This window comes from Impatiens glandulifera, chromosome 9 (genome assembly GCF_907164915.1).
Source record: "Impatiens glandulifera chromosome 9, dImpGla2.1, whole genome shotgun sequence".
Classification (NCBI taxonomy): Eukaryota; Viridiplantae; Streptophyta; class Magnoliopsida; order Ericales; family Balsaminaceae; genus Impatiens; species Impatiens glandulifera.
This window is the reverse complement of record NC_061870.1, coordinates 36,587,199-36,603,510: the sequence shown is the minus strand read 5'-3', so window position 1 is coordinate 36,603,510 and position 16,312 is coordinate 36,587,199. Positions and strand designations below refer to the sequence as shown.

General features: G+C 33.8%; 3 protein-coding genes and 1 pseudogene across 3 annotated transcripts; 1 reads left to right on the top strand and 3 right to left on the bottom strand.

Moving 5' to 3' along the window:
* The first annotated feature begins 1,211 nt into the window (after window positions 1–1,211).
* On the top strand, window positions 1,212–4,839 carry LOC124914317 (aspartic proteinase A1-like). The gene is made up of 15 exons (XM_047454834.1): window positions 1,212–1,306; window positions 1,483–1,566; window positions 1,975–2,353; window positions 2,460–2,520; window positions 2,699–2,793; window positions 2,876–2,988; window positions 3,079–3,247; window positions 3,365–3,404; window positions 3,553–3,617; window positions 3,721–3,834; window positions 3,920–3,981; window positions 4,070–4,214; window positions 4,288–4,407; window positions 4,522–4,610; window positions 4,697–4,839. The coding sequence occupies exons 3-15, from the start codon at window positions 1,982–1,984 to the stop codon at window positions 4,779–4,781; spliced, it is 1,530 nt and encodes a 509-aa protein (XP_047310790.1). The 5' UTR covers window positions 1,212–1,306; window positions 1,483–1,566; window positions 1,975–1,981; the 3' UTR covers window positions 4,782–4,839.
* LOC124914318 lies at window positions 4,802–6,603 on the bottom strand (annotated as a pseudogene).
* A 948-nt stretch (window positions 6,604–7,551) lies between these two features.
* LOC124913806 (L-ascorbate oxidase homolog) lies at window positions 7,552–10,162 on the bottom strand. The gene is made up of 7 exons (XM_047454220.1): window positions 9,979–10,162; window positions 9,774–9,883; window positions 9,179–9,449; window positions 8,998–9,100; window positions 8,575–8,920; window positions 8,134–8,499; window positions 7,552–8,057 (listed from the first exon to the last, which is right to left on the bottom strand). The coding sequence occupies exons 1-7, from the start codon at window positions 10,132–10,134 to the stop codon at window positions 7,766–7,768; spliced, it is 1,644 nt and encodes a 547-aa protein (XP_047310176.1). The 5' UTR covers window positions 10,135–10,162; the 3' UTR covers window positions 7,552–7,765.
* A 382-nt stretch (window positions 10,163–10,544) lies between these two features.
* On the bottom strand, window positions 10,545–14,364 carry LOC124913807 (arogenate dehydratase/prephenate dehydratase 1, chloroplastic-like). Its single transcript, XM_047454221.1, has 11 exons — window positions 13,763–14,364; window positions 13,078–13,145; window positions 12,897–12,989; window positions 12,614–12,814; window positions 12,406–12,486; window positions 12,221–12,316; window positions 11,926–12,003; window positions 11,759–11,848; window positions 11,616–11,683; window positions 11,427–11,508; window positions 10,545–10,818 (listed from the first exon to the last, which is right to left on the bottom strand). The coding sequence occupies exons 1-11, from the start codon at window positions 14,043–14,045 to the stop codon at window positions 10,762–10,764; spliced, it is 1,197 nt and encodes a 398-aa protein (XP_047310177.1). The 5' UTR covers window positions 14,046–14,364; the 3' UTR covers window positions 10,545–10,761.
* Between the last annotated feature and the right edge of the window lie 1,948 nt (window positions 14,365–16,312).

The window sequence follows — 16,312 nt, the reverse complement described above, 5'->3', positions numbered from 1 at the left end:
TTATTCATTTTATTTTTATCACATTACTCTATTAATTAATTAAAATATTAAAATATATTATATTATAAATTATTATTTATTATTGTATTAATATAAATATTTTAAAAATAAATAAATACCTCGTCAAAAGTACTACTAATTATTATTTTTTAAATAATTCAAATTATTAAAATAACCTCTATCCAAACAAAACATTTAGGTAACAAAGTTATGAAAATAATTTTAAAAAAATATAAATATCTATTTTATCATCAAATACAAAAAATACAACGAGATTAACTATTTAAGAGAATAACCCAATAATTTTTTTTTAATTTTGCATTATAACCCAAAGTTAAACTAGTTTTTATAAATCATTAAACTCATACATTTTTTCATAAATTATGCAATTTAATATGAATACCGTTTATATCATTAATTAAAATTAAAATATTATTTGACAAAAAGATTGAGTTTTTTTGGAATTATTTAGATTAAATTATTATTATTTAAATTTAAATTTTATACAAAATAAATTAAGGTATTTTATTTTAATTTAGTAATTTGATGAATGGAAATGTATATTAATAATAAATATATATTTTTTAAACCAAATAAACCTTTTTCTACCTATTTAATGAAGTTATACAAGTTTAACTTGTATAGAAATTTTAAATAAGTTGAGGGTAATATTTTATAGAATTTGTCAAAATCATGAAGCAAGATATTTGCTCTTTTTTCTTTACCATTATATTATCTCTTTTTTCTTTCTTATATACTTTTTAATATTTTCATTAATGAAGTTGCAATGACTTACCCCAATTTTCTTATTTTTGAAGTTCTTTTTGTCTTTTTAATTTTCTTTTTTCTTTTAGTACTTGTAGATTTTGTTTGATCTTTTTTTTATGATTTTTTTGGGGATTTTATTAAAAAATATTGTTTAATAAAAAAACAGATTATTTGAATTTTTAATTAATTTAAAATAATTTATTACATAAAGTTTTAAAGGTGTAAATTTTGTATTTTTGTATTTTTTTGACATGCCTTAACAAAAAAACAGAAAAATAGTTTGTTACAGCTAATAACAATAAATCCCTTGAAAGCAAGGCTTTTCTTAGAGCAGTTACTCACTGGCGTGGCAGCAAGTGTCGCTTCGCCTGCATTTCATTATTACTTTCCAAGGTTCTTTTCTTATCAATCTATATATATATATATATATATATATATACACACGTTCATTCATGTATGTATGCGTCCTCGTCTTCTTCATTCATTCATTATCACTTCAGCTGCACAACGGCCGGCGATTCCTTCGAATATTGAACCGGTGAGTAATGTCTCTCTCTGTTTGATTTTCTCCATCTATCGTTTTCTTAACGCATGCACGAGTTCAATTATGAAATGTATTCATTCCGTCAATCGGAATGTGAATTCCGATTCACAATCAATTAGATATTACGTCTTCATTCTAACCGACGCTCATTTGAATGAATTTATTATCAGATTTTGGTGGAGAGTTTCTATATAAGTTTCTCGAGGATTCACGGAATTCTTCTGGAAGATTCTTGACCTACGCCAGACAATCAGGTCCTTGTTTTTCTTTTCTAGATTATAAGTATGAGGAACGTTTTCAACCTGCATCGATCAATTTTCACGGCTAGGTTATATTTTTGTATCAGTATGTTGATTTTTTTATGTTAAATCTTACTAAAATCAGCATTTAGATTTATTTACAAGTTACTGTAACATCATCATACAAAATCATAGACTTTATGCACGTCCGTCATTGTCTTATACCTACCTATTCACTTCGGTCTGGAGAGGTCCTCTGTAGTCACTTTTTTATATTTCTGTATGTATCTTTGATCTGATTTCATATAAGCATCTTCAAAGTCTCTGTTGATAATACTATATACCTATTTACAGAAAAAAAATGAACAAATTACCTTCATGTTTTTTGTTGTTCACCTTAAATGTAATGAATGCCTTTTGTAGGTTAAACATGGGAACAAGGTCACTGGAAGGAATAATCTACCTTCTCATTTCATCCCTCCTCCTTCCCATAGTCCTTTCGATATCTAGCAATGGCCTTATGAGAATTGGACTAAAAAAGATTACACTTGATGAAAACAGTCGGCTTGCTGCTAGGCTTATCAATGAGGAGATAAACACACTCAGAGCTTCTGGTGGAAGAAACCATCTCCATAGTTATATAGGAAATTCTCCTTCAGCTGATGTTGTAGCATTAAAGAATTATATGGATGCTCAGTACTACGGAGAGATTTCTGTTGGTACACCACCTCAGAAATTCACTGTAATATTTGATACAGGAAGCTCTAACTTGTGGGTGCCATCTTCAAAATGTTACCTATCTGTAAGTTGTTTTTCTTATTCATTTAAAGTAAACTAGGGAGCATTTTATTTTTCCAATCCTGTATAAGGATGTATGGAGTGTAATCAATGCATAAAAATCTATGCAGGTTGCCTGTTATTTCCATTCCAGGTACACCGCAGGCCGATCAAGCTCATTTAAATTGAATGGTATGTCTCATTTACATTTATTATAATTATCAATGTCCTGTATATTTATTATCTGATACTTTCTTTATTCAATATGATATTTTACAATCTAAACCATTATACACTCAATGTTAAGCCAATATAAAACGTAGGTATAAAGTTGAAATTGTTAATCAAAGTTAATCTTGTATGGTATCAGGGACACAAGCTGAGATACGATATGGTACTGGTTCAATATCTGGACATTTTAGTAGAGACAATGTTCAAGTTGGTGATCTAACTATTAGCAATCAGGTAGCTACCAAAGACTTTCCAGCTCATAATTTTATCATACCCCCTATTACCAGTTTATTTATAGCCAACTGTTGAATTACAGGACTTCATCGAAGCAACATCGGAGCCTGGTCTCACATTTGTATTTGCAAAGTTTGATGGCATACTTGGACTTGGATATCAGGAGATCTCTGTTAGGAAATCTGTTCCGGTCTGGTAAGTGCTCAGATTTCTTATGTGGTCTCTTTATATTAAACTTCTGAATTATCTATAATGTAGTGTAATCAAGCTTAATGTTGCATACAGGTATAACATGATGAACCAAGGTCTTGTTAAGGATCCTGTGTTTTCATTTTGGCTCAATCGTAACACTGCTGACGAGGAAGGAGGCGAACTCGTGTTTGGAGGAGTTGATCCAAAGCACTACAAGGGTGAACATATATATGTTCCTGTGACAAGGAAGGGCTATTGGCAGGTTGGAAATCCAGATTAGCCTATTTCAGATTAATCTTCTTTTGAAAAAATAATGGTCATACAACTAATGTTGTTTTAGTTATTTTTCTTATGTCCTAAAATTTTGTCTTGTTTGTAGTTTCATATGGAAGATGTTCTCATCAGAGGAAAATCAATCGGTATGTTTTCTTTCCTTATGAACTGGTACATATGAATGTTCTCCCTATAATTCTAGTTAAGTATAGGACATCAACTCAGACCGGAGATCTTCCATTTCCTCTATCTATCTTATTGAGCTATCATAATGGAGTTCATTTCATTTGCCAGGTTATTGCAGGTCCGGTTGCTCTGCAATTGCGGATACTGGAACTTCTTTGTTGACTGGTCCAACGGTATGCAATAGGGAGAATGATTTCTCTAATTCTTATTAAGTAACATGATATTATGGTGGTCATAACCAGTAGGTGAGAATGCTTCATGATTTCTAACATGCAGGAAGCAGTTACTATGATAAACCGTGAAATTGGAGCGGCTGGAGTGGTTAGCCAGGAATGCAAGGCTGTAGTTCAGCAATATGGCCAAACAATTCTAAACATAATATCCGGACAGGTGAATTTGAGCATAACAAAGTTGGTTCTTGAAATGGCCAATCATCAATTTCCTAATATCAAACTTTCATTTTAATTTTTAACAGAGGCCACCGAATAAAGTTTGCTCTCAAATTGGACTATGCACTGATGGAACAAATGGAGTAAGGTCAGGAACAATAGTATTTTGTTAGAGCCAATTTTTCCTCCTGGATATGGTTTGTTGTTTGAGTAGTGCATCTATTTTTGTTGCGCAGTATTGGTATCAAGAGTGTAGTGGATGAAAGATCAGATGGTCTCCCCAATGCCATGTGCGAAGCTTGTGAAATGGCGGTTGTGTGGATGCAAACTCAGGTTATGCAAAATCAGACAGATGATCATATATTCAGCTACGTTGATCAGGTAATAAATAATATATTAAGCTATAGCTAATGTGATCACATATTGATCATTTGGAGTTAATTTTGTTACACAGCTTTGCAATTCCATCCCTAGTTCAAATAAAGAATCATTTGTGGACTGTTCGCGTCTTTCATCTATGCCTACAGTTTCCCTTAAAATAGGCGGAAAAGTTTTTGACCTCTCACCTAAGGATGTAAGCTGTCCCTGTTCTTGTTCCATCTCTAGATCTGATAATACATTGGAGAACATGATTAACTGAAAGAACATAAACTGAAACCATTTTTTTTTTCTGTTTGGGTTTGATCAGTACATATTGAAGATTGGAGAAGGTGCTTCAGCTAAATGCATTAGTGGTTTTACTGCTATGGACATTCCTCCTCCTTCTGGACCACTCTGGTGAGCTAGAATCTGGTTCTTTTATTAGTGTGTATACTATTATTTATTCTAGTGCTTAGTGGTGACGCCAATTTTGTGTGGTGCAGGATACTTGGTGATATTTTCTTGGGTCGCTATCACACAGTATTTGATTATGGCAACCATAGAGTTGGATTCGCTGAAGCAGCATAATAGAGAAAGCTGGTTGTACCATCCTAAATGAATTCTTTATCATGTTGTAAAATGTGTGTTTACCAAATACATTATTGTATAAGCTGATATATTGGGTTCGGTTATTAAGTGAAATAATATGATTAAACCGGCAACATGATTAACTACTAAGATGACTTGTATAATACTTGGTGTTCACGAATGGTATTTCCGTGACAGTTCCATTGTAAGACTTCCCACGGATCAAGATCTTCACATCAGTGCCATATATGTGGTTTCCAGACTTCACATAACCAATGGCAATGTTCTTCTTAAGCCACGGGCTGAATCCTCCGCTCGTGACCTCACCTATATTCTCACCATTCATGTTCTGGATCTGGCTATTCTTTCTCGAGGGTGGGCCTGAGGAAACAAACCCCACTCGCCTGATAATAGGTCCCTCTTTGATTTGCTTGAGGATGACATCAGCACCAAGAAATCCTCCTTCTGTCATTCTCCTCTTTCCTATTGCCCATGTGAGTCCTGCCTCTACAGGTGTAGTTTCCATTTCGTTCCCATATAAGCATAGCCCAGCTTCGAGCTTGAGACTGTCTCTAGCACCCAAACCGCTCAACCTGACCTTCCCTTGAGATTTCTCTATATGCCTTTGGCAAGGTCTATAGCTTTATCCGATGGAACCGAAATCTCAAATCCATCCTCTCCTGTGTACCTGAAAAGTCTACTTTCAAGGACAAAATGAAGAAAATAGTTGAAAACAAAAAAAAAAAAAACTTAACAAACCCAGTCCTAGTCAGGAAGCATTGAGCACCATAGATATCAACAATCTTAAACTGCCCATAGTAAATCTTGCTCAAATCTTCTTTAGTCAAACATTGCAAAACTGTAGCCGCTACAGGACCCTGCACCAAGTATGTATGACTCAGTGTCAAAACCAATAATTCAAATTTCAGACTGAGAACTAACTACCTGTAGAGCAAGGAGGGACCTTTCGTTATGAATTCTCCAAGAGACATCACCACCTTTCGACTTGAAATCATTCATGTGATTCTCAATGTGATCAAGATTCATGACTCTGCAATTACCTGCATTCACAACCAAATAAATATGGTCGTCTTTCACCTTTGTGATTACAGTATCATCAAGTGTTCCTCCTCTGTCATTAGTAAACACAGAAAATGTGCCAGTGCCAGGAGCAAGTCCAGCAATATCAGCCACCACAAGCTTTTCAATAAATGGGATGCAATCTTTTCCCATTAAGCTAAGACCAGACATATATGAGTAATCAAACAAACCACCATTTTCTCTACAATTTATTGTAGATTCCATTATTGAGTCCTTGTACTGAACGGGCATGCTCCATCCAGCAAAAGGCACCATTTTCCCACCATTAGCAACATGAAAATCATGCAAAACTGTCTTCTTGAGTTCGACTTCTGATGAAAAACATCGATGAGGTAAAGCACGGTTCTTTGTTCGAGCAAGACCACGAGTAATTGAATGTCCTAGTTGCCATAAACCACCTCCTCGCATCTTTCCTTAAAATGATCTAAATGAGATTCTAATAATCAGAATGCTCAACAATAATGAGTAGCAAATTCAAATTAGGGGAAACCCCATCTACAAAATGTAATCTTAAATTGATGACAAAATCGGATATTGAAGGTCTCACTATTCTGATAAAATACCAAATAATTATAAAAGCAGCAGCCGATGAACCAATCTAAAACTGAGTAGAGAGAAATAACGTAATAATACCTTTGTGCTCGTTTTTTGGTTTCGGTGTAAAGATTAGGACATGTTTGGTCGGGGACGGAGTTGGGTGGATGAGGTTTCTCAGCCAAATCGACACCAAGGCTGATGATTGCAAGGGTTCACACCATTTTCAGATTTTTTAGCTAAATATTTATATTACCTTAATTCATACATTTATTTTTATTTTATTTTTGAAAATTATTGATGAAATATGAAAAAAAAAAAAAATTAGGAATTGTTTAAACAAATCATTAGAATTAGAATAATAAAAATTGAAAGACAATAAGAGAAAAAAAATAAGAGAAACAAAAACACAATAAAAATTTAACATGTAGGAGATCTTTAAAAGAGATTAGCTCTTTAAGAACTCAATCTCCACGAGCTTTTTAGAGCGAATCTCATAATGTCATAATAATTACGTTATGAATTATACACATAAGTCGAATACAATCACTAAAAATGACGTTTTTTTAAGTCAAATGGTCTATCAAAACATAATATGAATTGTACCCAACTATTTATACGGATTAGAATTCCTAACGAATCACCAAATGAAATACTCAACATCAACTAATTCATACATTTAGACAATATTAATATTGTATATATTGTTTTTTTATATCATTACTTTTTTTTTTAGGATGAATTAAATATAGAATGAACTAGTATTGACTCTAACAAGATACTAGTTTAAATACCAAGAATAGTTACCAAGACTTAAATGTCAAAAATTTCCGTGTATTAATAAAAGAAGTGTAAGTTAATAATTGATTGTATGTGATCCTAAATGTATAATTTTTTATTCTCTTTCTATTGGTGGTTCCCTAAGCTCAATCAATCATAGCAAACGATAAATCTATTTCCCTAAGACAAAGACATCACGAAATAATTATGTTTTCATGTCGTAAAACTTTGATTAAATCGCATGGAATTGAATTTTTCAATTTTTATTTATAGTTATTTTAAAATTTAATCAGTACTATTAATATGCTGCAATTTTGATCCCAATAATAAAAGAGAAAAAGACAAGACACAAACAAGTTGTGAAAAATTGATTTGGAGGGCTCTAAAACAACACCTCCAATCAATGGTCATTGATTGTTCAACACTTCTTTGAACAAATTCCTTCTCCATTAGAATAAAGTGACAATAAGAAACAAGAACCAGAATCAATTGAAGGCAGCCTAATAATCTCAATTTTCTTAATTCCAAAGTCACCCATTCGTGACACACGGAATTTCAAACTTGAACACTTAGAAAGGTCGAGTGCGATGACCCGAGGCACGACCACATAGAAGTGCATTCCTAGGAATGGGAAGTTCGTCTCTAAACGAATTTGAGGACGTGTAAACCCTAAGATAGAACTGTTGTCCAAGGTATTGTCTCGCCCACTCCTCCGACCTAACGTTCCACATTCCCACGTTATCCAAAGACATGTATATTGCAGTCCACGCCTTCGGGTATACCTGAACCGTGCATCTAGCTACTGTATCTTTCAGATTGTAGGTCCTTCTACTTGCTTCAGTCCATTGCCCTCCATCCATCCTGCCCCCAACAAAACATTTGTTAAAGATTTGAATGTTTTTTTATTGGATAACAAAAAAATGCTTAGTTTACTTACCCAACTACAAAGAAAGAGTAACCATCAATGTGCCAAGATTGGACAGTGTTCTCCCAGTTCTGAAAAACAATTTCAATGAAAGATCGGAAATTAGTATCCATAACCGACGTGTCAAGATAAGCGTTCCCCCATGTTGGCCTGTCCGGAATGCTTCCCAGCCTGAAAACTCCTCCAATCTTGAAAAAGTCAGCCAGCTTCACAGGAGTGTCGCCCGGAATGTATGACACACTGTTGACTGCATATCTCTGTTTCCCGTTGATAACAGGGGCAGAGTTGGCAAGAATTACTGTCCGCGATGTTTTGATTAAACCGTAATGGTAAGATCCTTGTGGGTTTGGCCTTGGCCCGCTAGCAGTTAGATTCCATCTGTGTCCAAAAGAAAAAGAATATGAGAAAAAATCTGAACTCTGTTAATAAATAAAACGGAAGGAAAGACATTACCTTATAGATTTAGCTTGATTTAAGGACCAACCGATTTCGGTTGTGGGTCCTCCTGGAGGAGGGCCGGAGACTTTGGTGAAGGAGTTACTGTAATGAAGAACTGCGGTGGTGGTGAGGACTTGGGAAGTGAAGCGGGAAGAAACGACGACGTAATAGTCAGCGGGAGGTTGATCGGCGGTGACCAAAACAGAGTAGGACTGACCCAGATGAATGTCGAGTGAGGAATACGTGGATTGAACCGTATGGGAACCTTCAACCTCTACCAGCTTCATAGAGTGACCTTGTATTCTGAAGTTTATGGATGTAGCGATCCCAACGTTGGATATTCTGAATCTGTACGTCTTGCCTGCAAATCGTATACTGCTTTTTAGTTTTAGATAATGAAAGAACTTTAGATTATTTTGATGTGAAAAAAGAACTGACCTTGATCAACAATGAAGGTGTACCCATTCCAGCCACGACCATTTATTATAAGACCATCGGGAGAAGGAAGGTTATGACCGGCGTCCAAGATCAGTTTCAGATTCTGTAGCAGAAGCAAAACTTTAGTGATGATGAACATGAAAAAAAGAAATGAAAAGAAAAGAAAAGAAGACTAGCTAACCGCGTGACTTCTCTTGTACCAGTCTCCGGCCAAGACAGTAAAATCCCGAGCAGGAGGAAAGAAGGGGACAGGAATTAGAGGGCGGCTGTAAACACGGATTCCTCCATAACCGCCGGCAGCCTTGTGAAGTCCCATAGATGGGTAGTAAAAGTAACTTCCAATCTGGTCTTTTGCTTGCATGGCGTAAGTAAAGTTCTTTCCCGGCGGGATAGGACATGTCGTCCCTGAGACCCCATCTTGCCATGAATTCCTCCTTTGTTGAATACCATTCCTAACACAAGAACCAAAGCAACATTTGTTTTAAATAATAAATAATCTAAAATCTCCGTATCACTGCATCAGTTGTCGGGAAACCGCGGGAAATGGAAATGGAAAGTAATAATTAATAATAAATACAAGTGGGGTTTTTTGGATCTTGGGCAAAAGCTTGGAAACTAAAAAACAAAACTCTTTCCCCTAAAATATAAAATATGAGTTGTCTTAATTAAATGCGGGTCAGACAGAGATCCAAATGGGCATGTGACTTTCACTGAGCTCAATACATACTACTTAGAAGAATGAAAAATAGTAGATCTTGCAAGAAAGAGAGACTAACCAAGAGATGAGAAATGGCTCATTAAGGTAATTATAAACGCTGATAATCAAGTTATCATTAGTTATGCAATCGATCTGAGGCCCTGGGAACTGACCATTTATTAGAATTCCCTGCGAAATTTCATTCACACACCCATATCATTAAATAACAAACAGATTTCATTTGAGAGTAATAATGAGGAAAGAGATAGAGAAAGAGAAAGAACCTGTTGCTTCACTCCAAGAGGATAAATGTCACCATAGGTGACCTTCCATGTGTAGTACCTGTAAGGGTTATCTGCAATAACGACATGGAGAAGAAGAAGAAGAAATACGGAAGAAATGAAAAAAGAGAAGCCCGTATTCGTCTTTTCCCCCACCATTCTTGCTGCTTTTCTCTCTGTATAGATAGAAAGAAAGAAAGAATGGGAGTAGAGTAGAGGGTGTATATGTATTTATATAAAAGAAAGAAAGAAAGAAACAGAGGTGGTGACATTATTATTCCATGGACTGTGACTCACCCCGCTTCTCGTTTAAGACCTAAGGCCTTGTTTGGTTGGTTTGGTGACAGTTCTTAAAGGGCAGATAGGCAATGCAAATTACACTGGCATTTACCATTTTAACTTTTACTTTTTTTTACCAATAAAACTTATGAGGAAACATGAGCTACAAATGGATTGCATTTAAAAGGATTTGAAGTGAATCTGTATTTTAATCCTGGAAAATAAAGTTTAATATTATTGTTATTATTATTGTAATTGGAAAAAGCACTAGATGCAACAATGAAGACAAACTTCTGTATACAAATACAAAATACAAACAAAAAAATAGTTCATCTGTAATCTGTATAATAAATAAATACTAGACAGAGAGAGATCTGAGAAAAAAAAATATTCTTCTTCTGCAACACAACAGTAAACAGCAGCCCAATGTGTAGTAGATGGAAAAGCAGAAGGAATCCCATGGTGATGAAGCCACCAGCCAAAGAGTACGATGAAGTTTCGTTTTCTTCATAAACTTGTATCCATTGGGTAACTTCCAAGAACCCTAAGAAATCTTGCAAACTCCTGAGTATATATTATATTATATACATATCATCGTTAAATTATTAACTCTTTAAACTCTCCACCCATAACCAGACAGATTGAACAAGAGGGATGATGCTTAGTTTTTGTGAGTTCAAAGTCAGATAGACATTATAACATTTATTTCATGTTGATAATTATTATGCAAAAAATCTACATTTCAAAAAGCACAATTATCTCTAAATTAAAAATAAATAAAAAATCCTCTATAGTTTAGATCTTATCATATAAAATAATTTGTATAATAAATAAAGCAACAAAAAGTACACTCTAGGCCCATTTGAAAATACTTTCTTGGATCTAGATGAGATACTTGGGCAAAATAATTATGTTTTCAAATAAGTTTATTTCCTGTTTCACATATATCACTATTGAAAAAAAATAATTTAGTTAGACTCAAATTGAAAATTTTATTGAGGGGGAGTTAGATCCAAATCCAGGTTCATAAAAGTGTTTCCAAATGGGTGATCATGATCTTACAAAAATCTTATTTCAGCCAAAAAAGAGAAAATCACTTTCCATTATAAAGTTTAAGATTTTCTAATGGGATTGTGACTGTGACATAGATCTTCAAAATAGGGTCGACAAACCTGAAGATGTCCTAGAGCATTTTGTGCACGAGGATCTGCCATGGAAGCTTCAAAATCTATGTAGAATAGATAATCAAAATACCTGTGCCAATCATAACCCATAAGAATAAGATATATAGATATGTTAAGTGAAGTTTCTTTCTTTTCAATGGGAGCCATCCGTTTTTAAAGTATTATTATTTCACTCACTTTGCACTTCCTCTGTTAGTGTCATCAACAACCCTCAGTGGACGTTTCCTTTGGGGCCGGCTCTCAATCTACAATATAATATGAAAAGACCTTTATTTTTTATTCAGGAATAACAACAATATATCTTCATTTTATACACACACCTTGGTCAAGTTAATGTTTCTTAGAGCAAACACTGCCAATGCTTTGAATAGTATTCCAGGGCCTTCATCTAGAGTGAAAACAATGCTAGTCTATATACATACATAACAGAAATAAAAACACTATTAGTTTCCCTCTAAATTGAACCGCAAACATTAAGACTACCTACCTTATATGCCTTGTCAGTGCCCGGAATTATAGGTTCTCTTGCTAGTATCAAGAAGCGGGTTACATTTTCAGAATTATCCTGCCATGTCAATGCAACAATGCCAAAACAAATCAAAACATTATTCAGAAAAAAGAAAAAAAATATTTAAACTGGACGAGTGAAGAAGACAAAATATATGATCTCGATGAATATAGAAACCTAATTCTGTTACTATAAAAAAAAATTCCACATCCATCTAAGGACTTTCTTGAATTCAAGAAAAGTGGAAACCTAGTTGTCAATTTGTCGCTCCTACTTGTATTCTTTGCGCAACAATGTCAAGTCCATAAATCTCTGCAGCTCTAGCACTTGCAACCGCTCCAGTATCTCTTTGGCCATTGGCAGCCACAGCCTGTCCAAACAAAAATAAAATAAGAAACATTGAATGCTAACACGGTTATTGGTAAGCCACGAGAAATAAAGAACGACTTCCAACATTACCTGAGCAGCACCAGCAGTATCGTCGTGATTTACTCTGACAATTCCAAGCTTGGTCAAGGTCATCTCGCATTGAGCAAGTGCCTAAAGAGATAAGAACAAAAACCATCTTCTCAGAAATGAAACTGTAATAACAAAATGTGAGATTTTTCTGCTTGTTACTACTATATGTTAATCATTTTTCTTATATAGATTTTTACGCATATGATACCTGAGGATGGCTAAATACACGCTTTAGCTCCTCTTTTCTAACGCCAGGCAATGCTAGGAGACAATGATTAATAACCAGCTGCACTTCTCCTACAATGTGTAGTCTATGTCGAAGAAGTAGATCATAGTTACGATGGATGCTTCCACCAACTGAATTCTCAATAGGTAGCACTGCTTTGTCCACTAACCACAATTCAACCGCCTGCCAAAAGAGATGGTTTACTAGATTTAGAAAATTAAAGAATAAGATGTTAATTTTGAAACTAGATATTTGTTATTTGAACCTTGAATGCAGCCTCAAACTGATCACATGGGACAGTCTCACATTTTGGGTAAGCTTTAATTGCAGCTGCTTCACTATAGGCGCCTGGAACTCCCTGCAATTTCATCTTACCTTAATATCACAATAATACAATAAAATATACATATATATGTATAGTTTCTAGAGTGGAGCAAATTCAGTACTTGATAAGCAACTCGCACTTTCAAGCCATCACTAGCTTGTGGAGTAAGATCAGCTGCAGATAAAGGTCCTGCAATTTTTCATGTAAACAATGAATAGGATTCGAAAGCTGCCAACATAATTGTTCCTGATAAAACTGGTGATAGGCCACAGTAATCCTGAAATCCCTTAGGCTGTGTTTAGACAAGGAGAATTGATATTATAACTGACTACAGTACTATACGAATTAACATTCAATTCATATGTTTGGATAAATCATTGATAACATTCCCAAGTGGAAATGGTGGAATTGAAACTTGAATTAAACATATACATACATTCAATTTGCAAATCTATTATTTAAGTCATCCAACAAATAAAAATAAAGACTTTGGGATGGGAACCCCCAATTCCAATTCCAATGAACCAAACATAACCTTAAGTATTGGAACCCAAATTGAAAAAAGCTCCTAGTGGAGAATCATAATCACTCTGAATTCGGCATCATATGCCATCATTGAGTTACCTAAACAGACATACAAGTTAAAACAACTATTCTTTGACTATATGTAGAATGATTCATGTTAACCATTACGCATTGAAGTTAAATCAATCAACCACTACTAATACACAGAGAAGTAAGTAAACAATAATTTGAGAGAAATCAAAAATAACTAAAATTACTGTTAAAGGGAATGGCAAACTCACTTGGGAGGGAATTGAGATCCTTATGAAACCCTTTGGTTTCAGTAATCTGGGTCTCATCATCTTCACAAATTGTGCCTAATCCAGGCTTGACCTGTTCCTCGTTTTCAACAGGGATCGTGGCCCTCTGAGCCAGTGAGCCACAACACTCCCATTTCCCATATTTTTCTAGACCGAATCTAACAGTGAAGCGGCGGGAAGAACGCTTAGAGCCGAAATCTGTAGCGTCGAATTGTAGACGAGAGCGATTAACGGAGACCCAGATTGGAGCAGCCTTTAGAGCCATTTACGGTACCAGTCTGAAAGTTTGCAATGCAGGGAAAGAGAGGGGCAGATAACCCAGAATCATCAAAATTCGTGGGTGTTTCTGGGTAAGTAATGGAGATAGTAGAGTCGCAATGGGGAAGAAATAGTGGCGACAGAGAAGGGTCGGAGTGGAACCCACGAGAGAGTTGTACGAGGAAATGGAAGTCTTCGCAGATGAGGGAGGGGGTCAGAAGAGATAAAGTAGGTGAACCGAAGCAGAATGTTGGTATACACGTTTTCACCTATAGCAAAGAAAGAAAGAAAGAAAGAAAGAAAGAAGGTGGAGGAGGTGAAGTTTACCAATGGATATATACACAAGACTACAAACAATGGGGGAGGGAGATTACCCGTAAGGGTTTCTATATAGATGCTCCATCCAACGGTTAGTATTTTCCGATCACAGTGCCCTACTTGACAACTGTTTCTTTTTTTTCAAATATAAAAATAATAATATATATATATATATATAATTAGAGAGTTAATTTGATGGTACCTATACAATAATAATTATGTGTTCTATTCATTAAGTGACACCAATATACAAACTTGAAACATCATTTTCTTTATTTCATTCTCTTTATTTGTTGATTTTTTTCTATTTGTATATGTGTCATTTTCTTAATGAATTAGTACATTACCTGTATGAGTATCATCGAACTAACTCTTATTAGAGAAACTATAAACTCAGCGAAGGGGTTAGTTCGATACTATCCATACAGGTTTGTATCCATTAAGGTACCGCCACATGTATAGATAGAAAAAGTCAACAAATGGGGAGGATATTGTTTCACTTTTGTGTATAAGTGTGGAATACAAGCACTCTCTGTATGAGTAGCATCGAAATAACTCAGCGAAGGTGTAGTGAAAGTAAGTCTTCGACTAGGTATATGTCGCGTGGGTAAGAGAGAGAAAATTAAAATAAGATATCATGTTTCATGACCCAAACTATATATATATATATAGAGACAACATAGCAGCAGGCCAATTAAAATCGTGGTTATTATTATAATTAGCATTCTTAATACATATTAAAAAAAAAAACATTTCTGATAGAAAAACCTTGTTACAAGTATAAGATTTTTTTTTTTTTTTTACTTCAAGTTTAGTTTAAGGTGTTTATGTGAAAAAATTAATATCTAAGCTAGATAACATACAAAATTGTGTAAGCAATCCAATAAGAGAGTCTTCAAATAGACAAAAGTGTCTACTTAGTAAAGATTAATTGTAAAAAATCATTTTTAATCATGAGAGATATTGATTGTTTTGATAATTGAGTTTATAAAAAAATCTTTCAAAGGAGCTGGTTGAGTGGCTTCTATTTTAACTTATTTTTTCCTTATTGTGTTAATGATTGTTGCTTTTCAATAATTTAGGTTCATTAGCTTGTGAAGAAAACAAATTATTTTTTTAAAATGCATTAGTGTTAATTAAAATTAAATATTTTAAAAGACATCTAAACGAAAGATTTGGTATAACATATTAATTAATCTCACATGTATAACACATTCCAATATCACTAAATATCACTAAGATAATTTAAGTAATAAGAATAATTCTTAAGAGATTAAAAGTCACAAATTCTATTTCACGAGTAAAATGTGAAATTACCTGTTAATTTTATAAATTTTTTTTAATTTAATTAATTAATTATTTATTTAATTTTAAAAAATGACAAAATTCATCTTCATTCTCACTCCTTTTATTCACAATTTTAAATAAAAAGAATTAAAAATTGTAGAGCAACTTTGATGAGTCTCTCTTAATAACATTGATATAAACTAGCCTATTTATTTATTTGTTTATATTAATACTTATAAAGTTTTCATATTCATGTATTGTAGCATTGTACAAATAATAATGAATTGAGTATCAAACTCAAGTAAAGAAATTGTGCATAAAGACTAATAGACAAAATATTATGATTTCATTCTCAATAATGATTATTTTTTTAATTAAGTAGGGATTATGATTTGGGGAGTCCTATAGCTTCTTCAATTAAAAAATAAATATAAAACCATAAAAGTAACCATCAATGTATCAAGTTATCCAGACTTTTAATTTTACAAACTGTAAGACATTAAATAAATAAATAAAATACTTTTATTCACTCATCAATTTATATATCAATTATCTGTCCTTTTTCATTATTTAAAAAAAATAAATAAATATACTTTTTAAAATTTAAAATGTTAGCAAGATTTGCACTTATGACATACACATTTTATGAAAGTCTTAAAAATATATATG

What these genes read in the sequence shown, in the direction of transcription:
- LOC124914317 (XM_047454834.1), top strand. Translation starts at nt 1,982, where the DNA reads ATGGGAACAAGGTCACTGGAAGGAATAATCTACCTTCTCATTTCATCC. An exon ending in CTTCAAAATGTTACCTATCT is followed by an intron (nt 2,354 to 2,459) that starts GTAAGTTGTTTT and finishes AAATCTATGCAG; the next exon opens with GTTGCCTGTTATTTCCATTC. An exon ending in CCTCCTTCTGGACCACTCTG is followed by an intron (nt 4,611 to 4,696) that starts GTGAGCTAGAAT and finishes TGTGTGGTGCAG; the next exon opens with GATACTTGGTGATATTTTCT.
- LOC124913807 (XM_047454221.1), bottom strand. Translation starts at nt 14,045, where the DNA reads ATGGCTCTAAAGGCTGCTCCAATCTGGGTCTCCGTTAATCGCTCTCGT. An exon ending in GGATCTCAATTCCCTCCCAA is followed by an intron (nt 13,146 to 13,762) that starts GTGAGTTTGCCA and finishes GAAAAATTGCAG; the next exon opens with GACCTTTATCTGCAGCTGAT. An exon ending in ATGCTCTAGGACATCTTCAG is followed by an intron (nt 10,819 to 11,426) that starts GTTTGTCGACCC and finishes ATATATACTCAG; the next exon opens with GAGTTTGCAAGATTTCTTAG.
- LOC124913806 (XM_047454220.1), bottom strand. Translation starts at nt 10,134, where the DNA reads ATGGTGGGGGAAAAGACGAATACGGGCTTCTCTTTTTTCATTTCTTCC. An exon ending in AATCAAGCTAAATCTATAAG is followed by an intron (nt 8,500 to 8,574) that starts GTAATGTCTTTC and finishes TTTTGGACACAG; the next exon opens with ATGGAATCTAACTGCTAGCG. An exon ending in TACTCTTTCTTTGTAGTTGG is followed by an intron (nt 8,058 to 8,133) that starts GTAAGTAAACTA and finishes TGTTGGGGGCAG; the next exon opens with GATGGATGGAGGGCAATGGA.